At 38.4% G+C, this 16,199-nt stretch overlaps 2 protein-coding genes across 4 annotated transcripts in view; one reads left to right on the forward strand and one right to left on the reverse strand.

Moving 5' to 3' along the window:
• Positions 1 to 16,199, forward strand: part of LOC117990940 (large ribosomal subunit protein eL34-like) — a 192,482-nt gene that overhangs the window by 36,830 nt on the left and 139,453 nt on the right. The gene's annotated exons all lie outside the window — the stretch shown is intronic.
• The window catches only part of tkv (serine/threonine receptor kinase thickveins), a 158,254-nt gene that overhangs the window by 4,523 nt on the left and 137,532 nt on the right, over positions 1 to 16,199 (reverse strand). Inside the window, exon 1 of one of the 3 annotated variants that reach the window (XM_034978724.2) lies at positions 5,487 to 5,708. The exons of 1 other annotated variant lie outside the window; for it this stretch is intronic. In XM_034978724.2, the coding sequence (XP_034834615.1) occupies positions 5,487 to 5,496 (10 nt within the window). In that variant the 5' untranslated portion in view covers positions 5,497 to 5,708. Of the gene's footprint in view, positions 1 to 5,227; positions 5,244 to 5,486; positions 5,709 to 16,199 lie in introns of those variants that run through there. One more of the 3 variants, XM_069504940.1, reaches the window with a different exon arrangement.

Here is a 16,199-nt window from a genome sequence, read left to right on the forward strand (position 1 = left end):
TTCTACAAAGCCGAAATTTCATTAAGGCCGATGTAAATTATTTCTGCCGCGTACTTTAACTAATTTCAAACCAATGGATAGTCTTACAAATCTCATCTTCGCCTGAAGACTTCTTTCCATATCCTAGAATCAACCTCATCATCAATGTTTTCCACCCATCGGTGGCTCACTAATGTGCTGATTTGACTACTAGTCAAATCGTAGTCAGAGCGTTGTCTCTGTCACTCATACCTATGTGACGTTTTGTCGGTCTCAACGACAGAGACAATGCTCTACAAAACCGCTACCTATCTCTTTCTAAAGGTCGATGTACAGTATTTTCTGCCGCGTACTCTAGTTCATAGCGAGTCTTTTATGTTACATAATTTATGGGTTTAACAATGGTTTATGATAACTCTTTCTTATGTCAACTTATTCATGCATATATCCTTATTCATTTCAATGTAATATTAATAACAATAATAGCGTTATAATGGAGCCGATGACGTCAGTTGGTCTTGTCATAATTTGTCTGATTTCTCAGGACGTCATTGGCCGTATCAATTTATGAAATGCTGGACTCACATTACATACATATATCAGCATTATCATACACACAGCCTATTAAAGAAATCTCTCTTATTGCTAGAGCGTCTTATATTAAGTGATCTTTTTAACATAACACAACATACAACATGATAAGCATGATAAAAAACAGCTTTTGAGACGCTTTCATGCCAATCTATGACTCTAGTTCATTGGGAATTTAGTTTACAAATTTGTACCGAACATACAGACCAACAAACAAACTAAAAAATACAGAGACAAGAAAACGAGTTACTGTTGCATTGTCATCCAGTTCCAACCTGTGTTTATGAAGCTTCTAGCTCATCGGGAAGTTATTTTCAAATCGATTGCAAATTTTCTGCCGGACAGACAAACAAACAAACAGATCGACAACAAAGCGGGTTAATCAAAACGTGTACAGTTCACACGCGGTAGAAGTGAAACTTTCAGAAAACTAAACTTCGAGAGAAAAGAGACGAATGCAGATATCAGAAGTAGGATAAATACTCCTGCTACTTAATCTGCATACTTCTCTTACCAAATAGTAGGTGATGATGATAGACCGCGCTTGCCTAGAAGATGCCTATTCACCATATGCCACTCTCTCCGGAGATTAGCCGCAGTGGCCGAAATTCGGTTCAGTCGAGAGGAACGTTTCTCAGGGGTTAATAAACGAAACCACCGTAGTTAGGTCGTCTCGACTCTAGACACCACCCTGTCCACTTAACATTTAAATCGAACCGATCCGAACCGATCGCTGTGGGCGCAGTTTACGACTTCAATCAACTTATTTATCAATACCTAGATTGGTAATATACCAACGTACTATTATTACAAACACGATATGTTATTTTACATTGCAAAGATTATTTGTAGCTGCCCCGGCGAACTTCGTGCCGCCTAACAGTCGATTCAATTTTTTTAAATCTCTCCGTAAGAACCATCCTTGTACTTCAAGGAATATTATAAAAAAAGAATTAGCGAAATAGGTTCGATTTACGATCAGCAACACAATTAGCGATTCATTTTTATATATATAGAGATTGACTACAGAAATCATTCGGAAAGAAGAAAGATTTAAAAGAAAAATAGATAAGTTCCCTAGCTAATAGTGCAAAATTGGGAAGCAAATTTCAATACCCGTAACTTAAATTTCAAAATAACGATGGAACAAATACAACTGAGTATACGATCAGATTCAGTTCTTAAATTAATGTTTGATATTTCTCTTCTAAACACAGTTTCCAGAATTGTTTTTCAACATTACTTATCCATTCGTTTCGATATCTTTATAGTAGAGATAAATACTTGCAACCTTGTTGAGATTACGCCACGCGCATAATATTAATTCAAAAAAGTAATGAAATGATAGATGAAGTTACCTCTCTCACCCATTTAAGGCTCCCACTAAAAACCTGCTATAGATTGCTGTAGCATGATGTAAAGTGGGAGATCCTTTTTGTCACCAATAGGAATGACGACTACTAGTTAAATCAGCGACTTTTTATCAAACATCAAAACCATAAAACGCTTGCTTATTAAAAGATCAAAACGTTTGCTTAGTAAAGGAGATTGTATGAAGCCACAAAATAAAATAAGAAGAGCTTGTATAAAATACATAGATTTGACGTCATAAACGTTTGACGTAATTTGACGTACTTTTTTAGTTAAATCGATATATATTTTAAAATGGTTAGCAAACTTAAAACTGACAGCGGGCGTGGATTTTACAAGTGGCGGAAGACCCTCTATTTCATGGTTCCTAAGAAATTATTTAGTCATCTTCCTTATTTATTTAGTTTAAGTAAGTACCTAAGTAGTTAGCTTTTATTTTCTTTCTTCCTTTTCATCAACATAATAATATGTCTGGCTTTCGCCACAAGCTTTTCTTTACAACTAGCGACATAACTTACATCTTAGATCATCTTTATGTCAGATATTCAATCGTCTAAAATAGATGTATTAGCTGTAGAAATAGCTGCACCTGATGTTTTTCGTTTTAACCAATTTCGAAAACTACTACATTTATCTAACCTATGCCGATCCAACTAGTTATGTTGGTGATTTTTTCTTATTTGAAAGAGTATTCAGAAATGGATGTCGGAACTTCTCAACAGATTAATTTAATTTCTCCGCGCTATGGTTAAGTAGTACTTAAAAGTAAACAGTAAACAGAAGACTTTGAGCTAGCTTAGAAGTAGGTTTTTATAATAATTAATAATCTATTATTATTTATTTATAATAAACTCGTACCTATTAATAACCGATTTCCTTGTACTTGTATGAATAACCATTACAATCAATTAAAGGAAATAGCATTAACTCCGTAATTGTCGATAAGATCTCGTAGATTACATCGATATAACAAGAAATATGAATGTCACTGCGATTGCAACCTTGCGTCAGTAGAGGACGATGATATTCCGTTCCATTTTCCAGTTTCCACAGCTGTGATCCATTTGTGGATTGATCCACAGGATTTCCGACATCCTGCATCCTTTCTAGTGAGACTTATAGCATGTTCACGGTTCCTACAGTAAAATTAGCTTTCCGAATATAATTTAAACTTTCTGAAGACTAACCTCATGCGAATTCTTGGTTGCTTTGTTGTGTATTGCTGTGTTTTAATTTTGTATTCTGAGAGATAGTTTCTTCTTGTTAAAATCATCTTCTAATTTTAAAACATATAATGGCACCGAATCCGTTGTCTTTCTCTAAATTAAATTTAGAGTATCTGTATCTTTTTCTTTTTAACAATGCTAAAAAAGGAAATAACATGAACTTTACATTTAAAGACGCTAAATTTTAGTGCGCGCTACAAATTTAAACATTAGGCTCGCGACTGTGCGCTAAAATCACGGGTTTTAACATCTAAAAATTAAATTTAAAACTGTCAAACTGTGTCTGTCCTTTTCATATTACATTAGTAAGAAGAGTATGCGAACTCTCTAAAATTTGGTTGTGCTTAGAATCAGCACCAGTGTTTATAACAATTTCCTTACTTTTGTTACCATAATACGTACAATCTTTTACTGTTAACATCTTTCTTCCTTAAAGGATATTAGAAACTCTTAGTTTCTTCTAAAGTAAAAAAGGTCTTTATCTATACACATGCAAAAAATCACGTCAATCTGTTGCACCGTTGCGACGTGATTGAAGGACAAACAAACACACTTTCGCATTTATATAATAAGGGTACTGATGCTATTCCTATTTCGAATGTATTCTGGATACAAAAGACTTTTAACAAAGTTTTTATTTCCAAAGAAATCGTCCGCGAAGGCAAACTTTATAACTTAAGAATATATTATATGGTTTTTTTCATCCAACAGGTACCTGACAGCCCTTCGACCCGCTTTAGGATCGGAATAAACAATAAAAGGCCTCAACAATAGAGCATGGCAGGTAAACTTCTGATGCCTGAGAATAATAATCATAATAGAGATTAATTCCAATGTATAACTTGTACAAGTTTTTGTTATGGGAGTCGTTAGTGAAATTAAAGAACTCAATTTTTTATTGCGAATTCGGGTGCACACCAAAATACAAAAAAGGTACAGCCAAATTCCGCCTACAAGCATATTATATCCGCTTGCAAGAAGAACATTAAGTTCTTCTTGCATTATTCTTCTTTTATAGACGGTGAAGGCAGTTTTCATATAAAGTAAGACATGATTCACAATGTTCACAACTATCTCAAACCTCATTAGTTTTTCATAAGAACATACCTAATCAGTCTTTATGAGCTAACAAAAAACTGTGTTAGTCTGGCCATGTCATTTGCTCAATTTCCCAGCCTCTGTGTTAATTAGTTATCCTATTAGTTAGTATTCTTTAACTCTAATAGGTATGTAAGCTCTAGATAATTATAACAATTCGGTCTAAGTTAAACGTCTCAAGTAGAGCTTTTATAAATTTTAGAAGGTTCCATAATATTTAAGAAGTTATGTCCTTCGATTTTATTTAGGAAACATTTGGAAATTTTGATAAATCAACAGATTAAAGGAATCTTTTTCAGTAAACATTTTGTTTTTAATTTTAGAGTTTCATTGTTCCACTTTTATCTTTATTTATAATTTCCATCTAAGACAGATTTGATTCTTTTGATTTATCAATATGTACTACATTGCACTTTCCTCAGCATCAATTTTCTTAATTTAATTTCTTATTTCTTAATTTTAGAAGCTTGGTTCCTTAATTTTTTCTATTATTTTCATCAGATTTGGTTGTTTTGGAGTAAGTCGGTTAGTAAAATTATCTGTTAAAATACACATGTTCTAAATTTGTTGAGCAATGTTATGTAATTATATAAGCAGAGTAACAAATACGTACAGTTCATTCATACGGAGAATAAGCATAAATGTAACGATATCTCGAGTATAGTAAATCACGCGGGCGGGTTCGATAAACTCCTGTAACTACACTATTTCGAAAGCGCACCAACCGATGAGGCCATTCTACAAGACCCTCGGATTATTCCATGATATTCGAAACGTTGTAACAAAAAACTAAAAACGAAAAACCAATAAACAAACTTGAAATGCAAAGAGTATTAACACCTGTGAACATGTCATTTGAGATAGAGCGTAAGGTTACAACGATAAAAACAGCGGATCGACTGAATTAAGTATTCTTACATAGTCATCGAGCTGAACAATACAACGATTCTAAGAAAACTAACCTTCAAATGTTTTAGATCTACTTACAACGTCCTATGTTACCAAACAGGATACCACACAAAACCAAAACGATAGAAAACGGAAACTGAAACCACTCGAAGATCACTAAACCATCAAAGGAGTGGGAAGATCAAAAGTGACACATTTTCATAAACACATTTACTTCCTGGAGACCGCGAGCGAAATTGTAAACACTGAGGGCGATGACGAACTTTTATGCTATGCAATTAAATAAAGTATAGAGGCAAAGGTGTCGCATACTTATTCTCATGTCGGCGAGAGTCCGAGACGAGCCCGGAACGGCGTCCGCGATATCATTTAAATTTAACCCGAGACACAACCGTCTGTCGCCGGCTTTATTTTTATACCGGCGATGTTATGCGCGGATGGTGACAACGCACGCCGTCTCACGGAAGACGAACTGCGTGGAGTGTACTGTTTACGCGTGCGTCACCAGCGACGCTCGCGGTGCGAATGAGCGGTCGCGGTGCGGTGCGAGGCTTTCCCCTCGGCCCGCCCCCCTCCACTTCTCTGCGTGCACTATGCACCGATGCAGCCTCCACTCCACATGGTGGAAGATAAGGGCCAGGACGGAGCAATGCGGGGCACGCGAGGCGAGCGCGATTCATTGACGCCGGCCGCGATAATGCCACCGTTGTACGACACGTAAACATTAGGATCGGCATTCGGCCAAATAATAAATAATCAAAAGACACGAGCTCAGCGCGGAATAACAGAAACGTTGTCGTTATCTCCCCAAGGCCCCAAATATGGGGAGTTCAAATAACTTTGCTCTTTGATAGGCACAAGAAGACGTCTGTTCGCAAACCAAGAATAAGATAATTATAAACCGGCAACATGTCCTACTATCTCAAATTTTATTGACGATTTCACTTTATTCTATTTCGCTCTCCGCAGAGTTTGTTCATATTATGAGATTAGTACAAAAATTTTATAAAGTACGTTACTTACTAGCCGCGCATCACGTACACTGGCAGGCAACTTTATTTAGTTGAAACTATCAACATAGTAAAGGAAGAAATAGCCATAGTTGCAACTTTGCAACTACAAATCCAGACTTGCTAGTTGCTAGCCAACCAAATCGCCTGGTCATGCAGTTGACAATGCCGCAGGCGATCCGTCGACTAAAGAGAAAGCATATACATTTGGAACACCCTTCCAGCATCAGTTTTCCCCTCCAATTATAATATGGGTACCTTCAAGACAAGAGTGAATAGGCATCTTTTAGGCAAGCGCGCTCCATCTTCGGCTGCATCATCACTTGCCACCCAGGTCTGATTGCAGCCAAGCGCATGTCTATAAATTTAAAAAAAAGAAACATCTGATCGCATGATCAGGCACAAAAATAGCTGAAGGAAGCAAGTTTTTCCTCCCTCCTGTAAAGTTGTCAAAATTGAAATAGAGGTAGCCAGTTCACAGTAGATATGTTTTTTTTTTTTTTTATTCAGATACAAGTTAGCCCTTGACTGCAATCTCACCTGATGGTACGTGATGATGCAGTCTAAGATGATAGCGGGCTAACCTGGAAGGGGTATGGCAGTTTTTATTAAACCCATACCCCTTTGGTTTCTACACGGCATCGTACCGGAACGCTAAATCGCTTGGCGGTACGGCTTTGCCGGTAGGGTGGTAACTAGCCACGGCCGAAGCCTCCTACCAGACCAGACCAGAAATTTAGAAATTATAAAATTCCAAACCCCTGCCAGGAATCGAACCCAGGACCTCCCACTAATAAGACCACAGCGCTCACCACTGCGCCAGGGAGGTCGTCGAATGTAAATGTAATTTTGTGGATAAACAAAATGTACGTCTTTTCGAGTACAACGACGTTTTTTCCAAATGTCGTTTCTTGATAAAAACACAAGGCTAATTTTGTCTAATTTTAGCGACCAGTTTATCGTTGTACATCTGTTAAATTCTCGTGTTTTAATCGTTTTTAGGGTTCCCCAATAAACATGGAACCCTTATAGTTTCGCTTTCGCCATTTCAGTATGTCCGTCTGTGACTTAGCTCAGAGACTATTAGTACTAGAAAGTTGTAATTTAGCATGGGTATAAAATATAAATATTAACCACGCGTACAAAATGGTAAAACTTTTGAAAAAAAAAGATGTTTTTGGATACAGTAGTAATATAATTAGTATGTCACCACTCATCATAATGGTCAACCCATCGCCGGCTCACTACAGAGGACGAGTCTCTTCTCAGGGTGAGAAGAGTTTTGGCCATAGTCTACCACGCTGGCCATGTGAGGATTGGTAGACTTCACACACCTTTGAGAACATTATGGAGAACTCTCAGGCATGCAGGTTTCCTCACGATGTTTTCCTTCACCGTTAAAGCAGGTGACATCCACATAACTCCGAAAAGTTAGAGGTGCGTGCCCGGGATCGAACCCCCGACCTCCAATTAGAAGGCGGACGTCCTAACCACTAGGCTATCACAGCTTGTTTAAATTAGTATATAATGGAGTTAAAAGGAAAACTGTCACAGTTAAGTAGACTTTATAAGTTTACGAGTAATAGTCGACCAACTTATAAAATATACTAAGAGTCGTGTAGGAACATTGTAAATTATTTAGATGAAGTTATTAGTTGCAGTAACAGCTAATATAACCTATATTGTGACGATGACGATCAACTACGGAACCGGACGCGCGCGGCCCGACACGCACTTGACCGGTTATTTAACCAAGTTTTATTCATCCTGTAGGCTGTAGGAGAAAATACATTAAACGATAATATATCATCCAATAAATATGATGGCGCGATGCTGATCAAGAAGCTATTAAAGAGATTCTTTTACGACTGGCTGATCGTTTAGTTTTATTGCTTTTCCTTGCTTTTGGCTCCGGCGATATCTACCTACTTACTTCCTATAGGATTGCTATAGGTCTCATAAGAAACTTAGAGTTGTTATGTTCACTTATTATATTTGTTTACTAGCTTATGCCTATACGATTTCGTCCGCATGGACTACACATATTTCAAACCGCAATTTTACCAAGGGGTTGAATTTTCAAAAATCCTTTTTTCGCGGATGTCTACGTCATAGTAGCTATCTGCATGCCAAACTTCAGCCCGATCCGTCCAGTAGTTTGAGCTGTGCGTTGGTAGATCAGCATCGGGTATCGAGGCAAGAGATTCGGACACTTGTTATCTCGTGCAAGCCGGCCTGCAATGTGCTCACGTGCGTGTGACGTCATTCCGCCGCCGGCCAATTGCTGCTATGAGTAACGGTTAGTATGATCTCACACTTGCGACTTATTACTGACAAACTCACTTGCAATGCCTTCTAGAAGTCAAACTCAAAGTCAAAGCCATTCATTCAAAATAGGTAGGCACAGTTCTTGCAATTCACGAAGGCTACTTACTTGAAAAGGTTGGAAGGTTTACTTGTGGTAACGTCGTTTAGGTACATGGTCATTGCGTAAGTGTGCGTGCATGTCGGACCAATCAGTCGCGAGCAAGCGCTGTCAAACGCACACATTTAGTGTGCCTTACGTATACCAATACGACTGAGTCAGTGGCCTTTTTTTTTCTTTTCTTTTTTTATTCATTATAGGTGTACGCTTGACCACAATCACACCTGATGGGAAGTGATGATGTGGCCTAAGATGGGACGCGTTTACCTAGAAGATGCCTATTCACTCTTTTTTTAAAGATATCCGGGTTGTAATTGGTAGGAAACACATATCGCGGAAGAGTATTCCAAACCTTAGCCATACGTATGAGGAATGATGACGTAAAACGTTTCGTGCGTGTAGATGGAATGTCGACGACATAAGGATGGAAACTCGCCCGACGTCTTGCGGTTCGGTGGTAAAATGGTGAAGGGGGGGACAAGGCCTTCGTGAAATGCAAGAACTATACCATGGTACACTTTTGGCGAAGATAGCCGAGTGGTTAAGACGTCGGAGGGTTCGATCCCGGACACGCTCCTCTAACTTTTAAGAATTATGTGTGTATTAAGCAATTAAATATATGACTTGCTTCAACGGTGAAGGAAAACATCGGCTGACGTATGCAAAAATGTCACAAGGGCAAAAAAACTGTAATGAAAGAACCCTACCCTGTATCTGAAGGTATTTTAATCAATAATATGTCAGCTATAGTACGCGACAAGTCGAAATGTCAATCGGGGATGGAACGCCCCGCACACCCGCACAGCCCCCGCGCTAACCCGGTGTAAGCGAGCGCGGGTGTGCGGAGCGTCTCCTCGCCTCATACTGCGATTGCTATTTTAACCCGTCGCGGACTATAGTGTGTAGCTAATAGCTATGCTACAGTACGCTTTCAAGTGGCGTCATTCGAAACGGATTATAACAACATTTTGTCGCGCATCTTGTCGCACGTGTGACTTGACAGCAATACCAAATCATTGGCATTAATGCATCTCAAGGATGCGCATGAAATTCGCCGTATCAGTCGATTGTTGCTCATATTGATTACCGAGCCAATTCCGCAGCCACTTTGATCTGGTTACAGCCCTGAGAGACTATTTGCCTTATCGAAGTTTAGCATGATAAGAGAGCATCACTAGCTGCATCATATTGACCATCATCATCCAGTTTTAAAATCCGTAAATTTTAATTTTAATCTATCAAAATCCGGTGGGGAATTAATTCCGCAGTGCGCGCGCTTCTATGTAGTTCTATAGTCCACAGATTTTTCGAAAAAAAAACACGTACGGAAATTTACCGTTCGTCTACGCCTCGTACGTAGCACGGCTCGTGCCCGCCACTTGTTGGCATAAATCATCCCTTAGTCCGCATGGATTGGTTTTGAAAATCTCGTGGGAACTGTCTAATTTACCGAGATAATATAAAGTCGCCTATGTCACTCCTCAAACCTAACATTCAAAGTACAAGCCAAATAAAAGTATTAATAGATGTAAAACGTGAGATAAGTTTAGATTAGCGATAAAATGAAGTGAGAATTAACTGCGCTACCTATCTGATTAAAGCACTTTCTCTATAATAATAATTAGTATTAGTTATAGACTCGAAATCTGATTCTTATCGAATATACAATTACTTTTAAAAAGCAAAATCAGCTTTTACATCAGGTGTTTAATTCTGATTTTAATATCAGTACCCTTATTATAAATGCGAAAGTGTGTTTGTTTGTTGGTTTGTCCTTCAATCACGTCGCAACGGTGCAACGGATTAGAATAGAATAGAATACCTATATTTTTATTTAAGTAAACTTTTACAAGTGCTTTTGAATCGTTAACTAGTTTAATTTACCAGTGGTTCAGAATGCCATTTCGGCTTTGCAGAGCGTTGTCTCTGTCACTCATACCTATGTGACGTTTTGTCGGTCTGAACGACAGAGACAATGCTCTCTACAAAACGGCTACCCTCTTTCTAAAGGTCGACGTACATTATTTTCTGCCGCGTACTGTACTTTGTGTCCCGAAAAATCGAAGAGTTCCAACGGAATTTTTAGAAACCTAAATTAGTGCGAACGAATTATGCTATTAATTTAATAAGGCAAAGAACGCAAAACGTCTAAAATTTTATTTCAAAACTAGCTTATGTGACTTTTCCGCCTGGACTACATAAATTTCGAAACCCCATTTAAGCCACTTTGGGATGGAATTTCGATAAATTCTTTCTTAGTGGATACCTACTCTTTACAAAGAACACACCCTCCAAATTTCATGTCTCTAGGACCAGCCTAAATAAGGCTGTTCGTTGATATACATATAAATCAGTCAGTCAGTCAGGCAGGACTTTGAATTTTATATAGTGGCTTCTTCTCTTGATTTAGTTGTAGTACTTAGTAGTAGGGATCCTGATAAATTTCAAATTTGGCAAGTCTGATTGTACTTAAGCCACTGTCAACATCGACCAATTAGAAAGCAGTGTGTTACTTTCCGTATTCTAAAGAAGCGTAAAATTAAAAGCTTCTTCTGTAATTGGTCGATCCGTTTAGAATCTTACGAATGGATATCCGTTAGTTTATAAATTTACCACGAGACGTCGCAAATTGATAAATTTGCGAAAATGTGAGCGTAAAATAATACAATTCATCTCTCGTTTATAATCCTTCGAAGGTTTATAAATTTCATTCTTCATATACATAGATTGTCATTTTTATCGATGAAAAAGTGGGCAGTTAAGTAGATCGTGTACAATGTAACGAACTTTCCCGTGGGAAGGCTGGGGACTGGCGAGTGGTGACATCTACGAGTAGGTACAAGCGTATCGTGTCGGTGATGGCTTTGTGATAGATAGCACATAGGAGAGAGCGGCAATATAGAAACGAATCAAACATCTGAATTAGCTTAGGGTGCTTAGAGTTACTCAGCGGGCGATAGAGAGAGCATGCTTGCAGTTTCTGATCCAATCTGAGCATCGATAGTTCAACGGTTAAAAAATCCAAACATCCAAACATCGACACTTTCACATTTATAATATTAATTGGATTAGGATTGTTGTTCATGGAATAAGATAGATAGATAGAAATACTTTATTGCACACAAAAAATATTACATAACTATTACAAAAAAAAACTAAAACTAAAAAATAATTGTATGCAAAGGCGGCCTTATTGCTCACAGCAATCTCTACCAGGCAACCTTTGGTGAAAGGAGAAACTAGGTGTGTTGGATAGTACTTACACGCAATACAGAAAAATGAAGTGGTATAATAAGTTTATATAGCAAAGGATTTTTCATCACATTACTCTTTCGGTAGGTCATTACTCATTAAACAGTAGTTGAAACTTTGGTGCAGTTGCTTTTATTACCAGTCCGCAGGAACTCATGCCGCGAAATCTCGCGTCGCTACAGTCACACTAGAGTATGATGTCCTTGCGTGCTATTCCGTCACGCGTCGTGTCTGACCAGGCCTCAATCTGACGGAGCGAGCTGCAATACATCACCACAATCGCGATGGAACACTCCACCACCCCGTATCTATATTACGAATCGATTTATCGGTAGCCCTCGGCGGTTCGTTCCTTCACGATCATATAATCGATATAGTTATCGAATAACTGTGTTGCTCACTAAATGAAACTTGCGCTTGCGCATGCTTTCATAATCAAAATAACTAATTGAGGAGCTGGTGAATAAAACCATGTAATTGCACGAAATAGAATTTTACAGGACGAGCAAAAAATTGAAAGAAAGCTGTTGAAACTTTACTTATTAAAAGCTAGTCATGAACAATGAATTGAATTTCAGTGCAGTTTTAGATTATTTGCTTGGAAATAGGTTCATATTTGTATTCAATGGGCTAAAACATCCGGATTAAAGAAAAAGTATTTTGATAAGAAGTCTACAAGCACGGCAATGTTATCTAATATTACCGTGGTACAAGTTTTGTACGCCAGCTCCTTAATTATATTCATTCAAGGATTTCTCTTTCAATTTTTAAAATTTGGCCATGGGTAATTTGAAAATTCATATTATTTTAAAATTTGGCGATGGGTAATTTGAAAATTCATATTATTTTAAAATTTGGCCATGGGTAATTTGAAAATTCATATTATTTTAAAATTTGGCGATGGGTAATTTGAAAATTCATATTATTTTACTTTCAACTTTTACTGCTACAATTGTAAATGTTTCGAATAATTAGTTGCGACTTGCGATAGGTATTCAGTGATAACGTTTTATAAATGTTTATTGTTTTCTTTTATGAGAGCTGCTATTATAAATGCATTAACATTTAAGTCATTTTGTGTGTCATTTAAAGATATTGTAAAATACCTATTATTTTTGATGTTATTATGGTCTTGAAAGGTCTTATAGCGTTTAATAGAAAATATTGTGTAGATTCGGTTTTATAAAGGTTATATTATCTCTATCATAGATTAATCATTATTGGTTTCGCTACGCTCATATAAAAATGAATCGCTGAATGTGTTGCTGATCGCAAATCTCGAGAACAGCTGAACCGATTTCACTAATTCTTTTTTTATAATATTCCATGGAGTACGAGGAAGGTTCTTACGGAGAGAACATATTAAAAAAAAAGAATCGACTGTTAGGCGGTACGAACTACGAAGTTCGCCGGGTCAGCTAGTTAAAATAATATAACTATCTGCTATGGAGTGCGGTGATAACTTAGTGGTTAAAACGACGGTCTCCTATTCAGATGGTACGGGGGTCGATCCCAATCGTTAACTCTTCGGAGTTGTACGTTTAAAAGCAATAAATTATCACTTGCTTTAACGATGAAGAAAACCTGCATGCCTAAGAATTGTCCAGTTGTGAAAGGTGTATGAGGTCTGCCAATCAGCACTTGGCCAGTGTGGTAGACTATAGTCTGACCTAAGCCCTTCTTACTCATGTGCAGCAGTGGGCAGGTGATACTTCTTCGTTCTTCATGAGTCCCATAGATAGCGACCATGGCTAATCGAGATCGAGGTATTGTTATGTCTATCCGTATTTTGAACTTGAGTTAAACTTGTAATTACTTAACATAACGTTAGAAGTTTCTAAAACTGCAATGTTAAAGTACGATCGAAGTTCCTACAACAAAGGATATAGATAGTAATTAAACGGGGCACGGCGTGTCACGCGCGTTATCTCGACACAACGGTGCACGTGGCCTACACACAGGGCCAACTTCCACCGAAAGTAAAGTCGGAACTGGCTGGAACTTCAGCCCAACCCCCCCCCCATTTTGTAAGAATAACGATTTCATCGTGATCGTAATCGACAACAAATTTTGCCCTTTGATTGGCTGTGAAACAGCGTTGCCAGCAGTGTTGACAGCGAATCTACCAATCAAAGGGCAGAATTTGTTGACGATTACGATAACGATGAATACGTTTTTCTTACACAATCGGGGGGCAGGTACCAGGAAGTTGTAACAGTAAATAGAAAAAGATAGAAAAAGGTTGTACCTGTGAGGTAAGAATAACAGGAGATGGGCGTTATCAGGTATTTCTGTTATTCAAACGTTATTTAGTTTCAATACCGATATTGTAATGGACAAGTACTTGTACAGTTAAGCCTTAGCGGAATAGAGATAAGGTCTTCTTTGGTTTATTAATCTTCGTAAAATGTTCTTAGTTGCCGATAGCCAAAATTCGCTCTTTCTCAGCTTTGGGTGTGGGAAAGAAAGAGAAGGCATAATTATTTCGCGTTTTAAGTTACCAAAAAACCAAATAACGCACTGTCAGTGGCCAGTTGGTAGCGTTGCATCATCGTCAGGCGGTTCGTACGACATAGATAACTGATAACCGTTGCTAGCTACGACAATACCGATTCCGTACGCTATAAGCACGGCAACTGTTTTCAGTTACGTTATGCTATAGCGCGGACACATGTCTAGTTTTCTGTGGTAGAACTTGCTTGCTCGTCGAGAAAGTAAATGCGTTGGGAAAAATAGTTGGAGGATTGGTCGAGGACTGCGTCGTAGTGCAGTGGAGACCAATTCTTTATCTCGAGTTGGGGTTTAAAGTTGGTCTGATGTGTAGAGGCGTGAAGTCGTGACTGTCGCAAATGGCATTTCATTTCGATCATGCTCGGGTTGGGGGTCGCAGCTCAGTCGCATGCGGTCGACGTTCGACCATCTAGCGACCTCTCGGATTATCTCACTCGATCGATAAGAACTAAGAAGTGGATCGGTCGAGTAGGGCCGGAGGGGGAAAAATAAGGGTTGGCAATTGTTATTTATCAAGAATGGTTGAACTTTTGAAAATATCAACCGCCGAGTTTCTTGCTGGTTCTACTCGGTATAAAGAGTATTCCGAACCATTGGGAGGTTTTACTTTACGATCCGAAAACACTATAAAAATGTTGGATAGCAGGCGATATTTTACGAAAGTATTCTATACTGGCTAAAGCCCGCGACTTCGTCCGCGTAGATTTACGTCTTTAACAATCCCGTGGGAAGTCTTTGGTTTTCCGTGATAAAAAGCCCGTGGTCACGCTTCAGGTCTTTGACTATATGGCGCCACTGTATGGCGGATTGTAGCTGTAAATAAACCACTGTAACGACATCATTGTACCTGCAATCGTGCAAATAAATGATTTGATTTGATTTGATTTGATTTATACCCATGCAAAAATCACGTCAATCCGTTATTCCATTGCGACGTGATTGAAGGACAAACCAATAAACCAACAAACAAACACACTTTCGCATTTATAACGAAACGACGCGGGTTAAAATCCTGCCGGTTCCGCAATTTTTAATATGCATTCAAAATTATGCAGATTTATTGATATTTAATTTTTGAAACAGTGCCAACCCTAGCTCAGGGTCGAAGACCATAATTTATTCGGCGGCAGAGTGGCGCGTTCCTCGTCCTGTCCTACACACCCCCCCCCCCCCCCCCCCCCCCGGCTCCCAAAACTGGATCCGAGAGTTTTTTGTGGCAAGGATTAGGCCGTATCAGGTTAAACGCAGCTTACGTAATAGATTTTACACACCCTCAATCACGCTAAACCACCATGTTGCTCCCCTGGTGTTTATGTTATGTGGTTTTATTTCAGGATTGTTAATAATTTTTATCTATCAGTACCCTTATTATAAATGCGAAAGTGTGTTTGTTTGTTGGTTTGTCCTTCAATCACGTCGCAACGGTGCAACGGATTGACGTGATTTTTTACATGGGTATAGATAAATACCTGGAGAGTGGCATAGGCTACTTTTTATCCCGGAAAATTAAAGAGTTCTCACGGGATTTTTAAAAACCCTAATTTCACGCGGACGAAGTCGTGGGCATCAGCTAGTATAAATATAAAAGCAGATACTGGCTGACTGACATATCAATATAAAGTTCAAAAGGGTTTTTGTGGCAAGGATTTGGCAGGTAGCAATGTCTTACAATGAGGTAATCACGGGAAAAATCTTGGAAAAATCAATTTGTGGTGACATCACAAAAAAATTCTTGTACGATGGTACGGAACTCTTTGTGAGCGAGTCCGACTCGCACTTGGGCGGTTTTTTTAATATTATAAATTATAATTAATCTAGTTTAATTCA

This window comes from Maniola hyperantus, chromosome 19 (assembly GCF_902806685.2).
Source record: "Maniola hyperantus chromosome 19, iAphHyp1.2, whole genome shotgun sequence".
Taxonomy (NCBI): domain Eukaryota; kingdom Metazoa; phylum Arthropoda; class Insecta; order Lepidoptera; family Nymphalidae; genus Maniola; species Maniola hyperantus.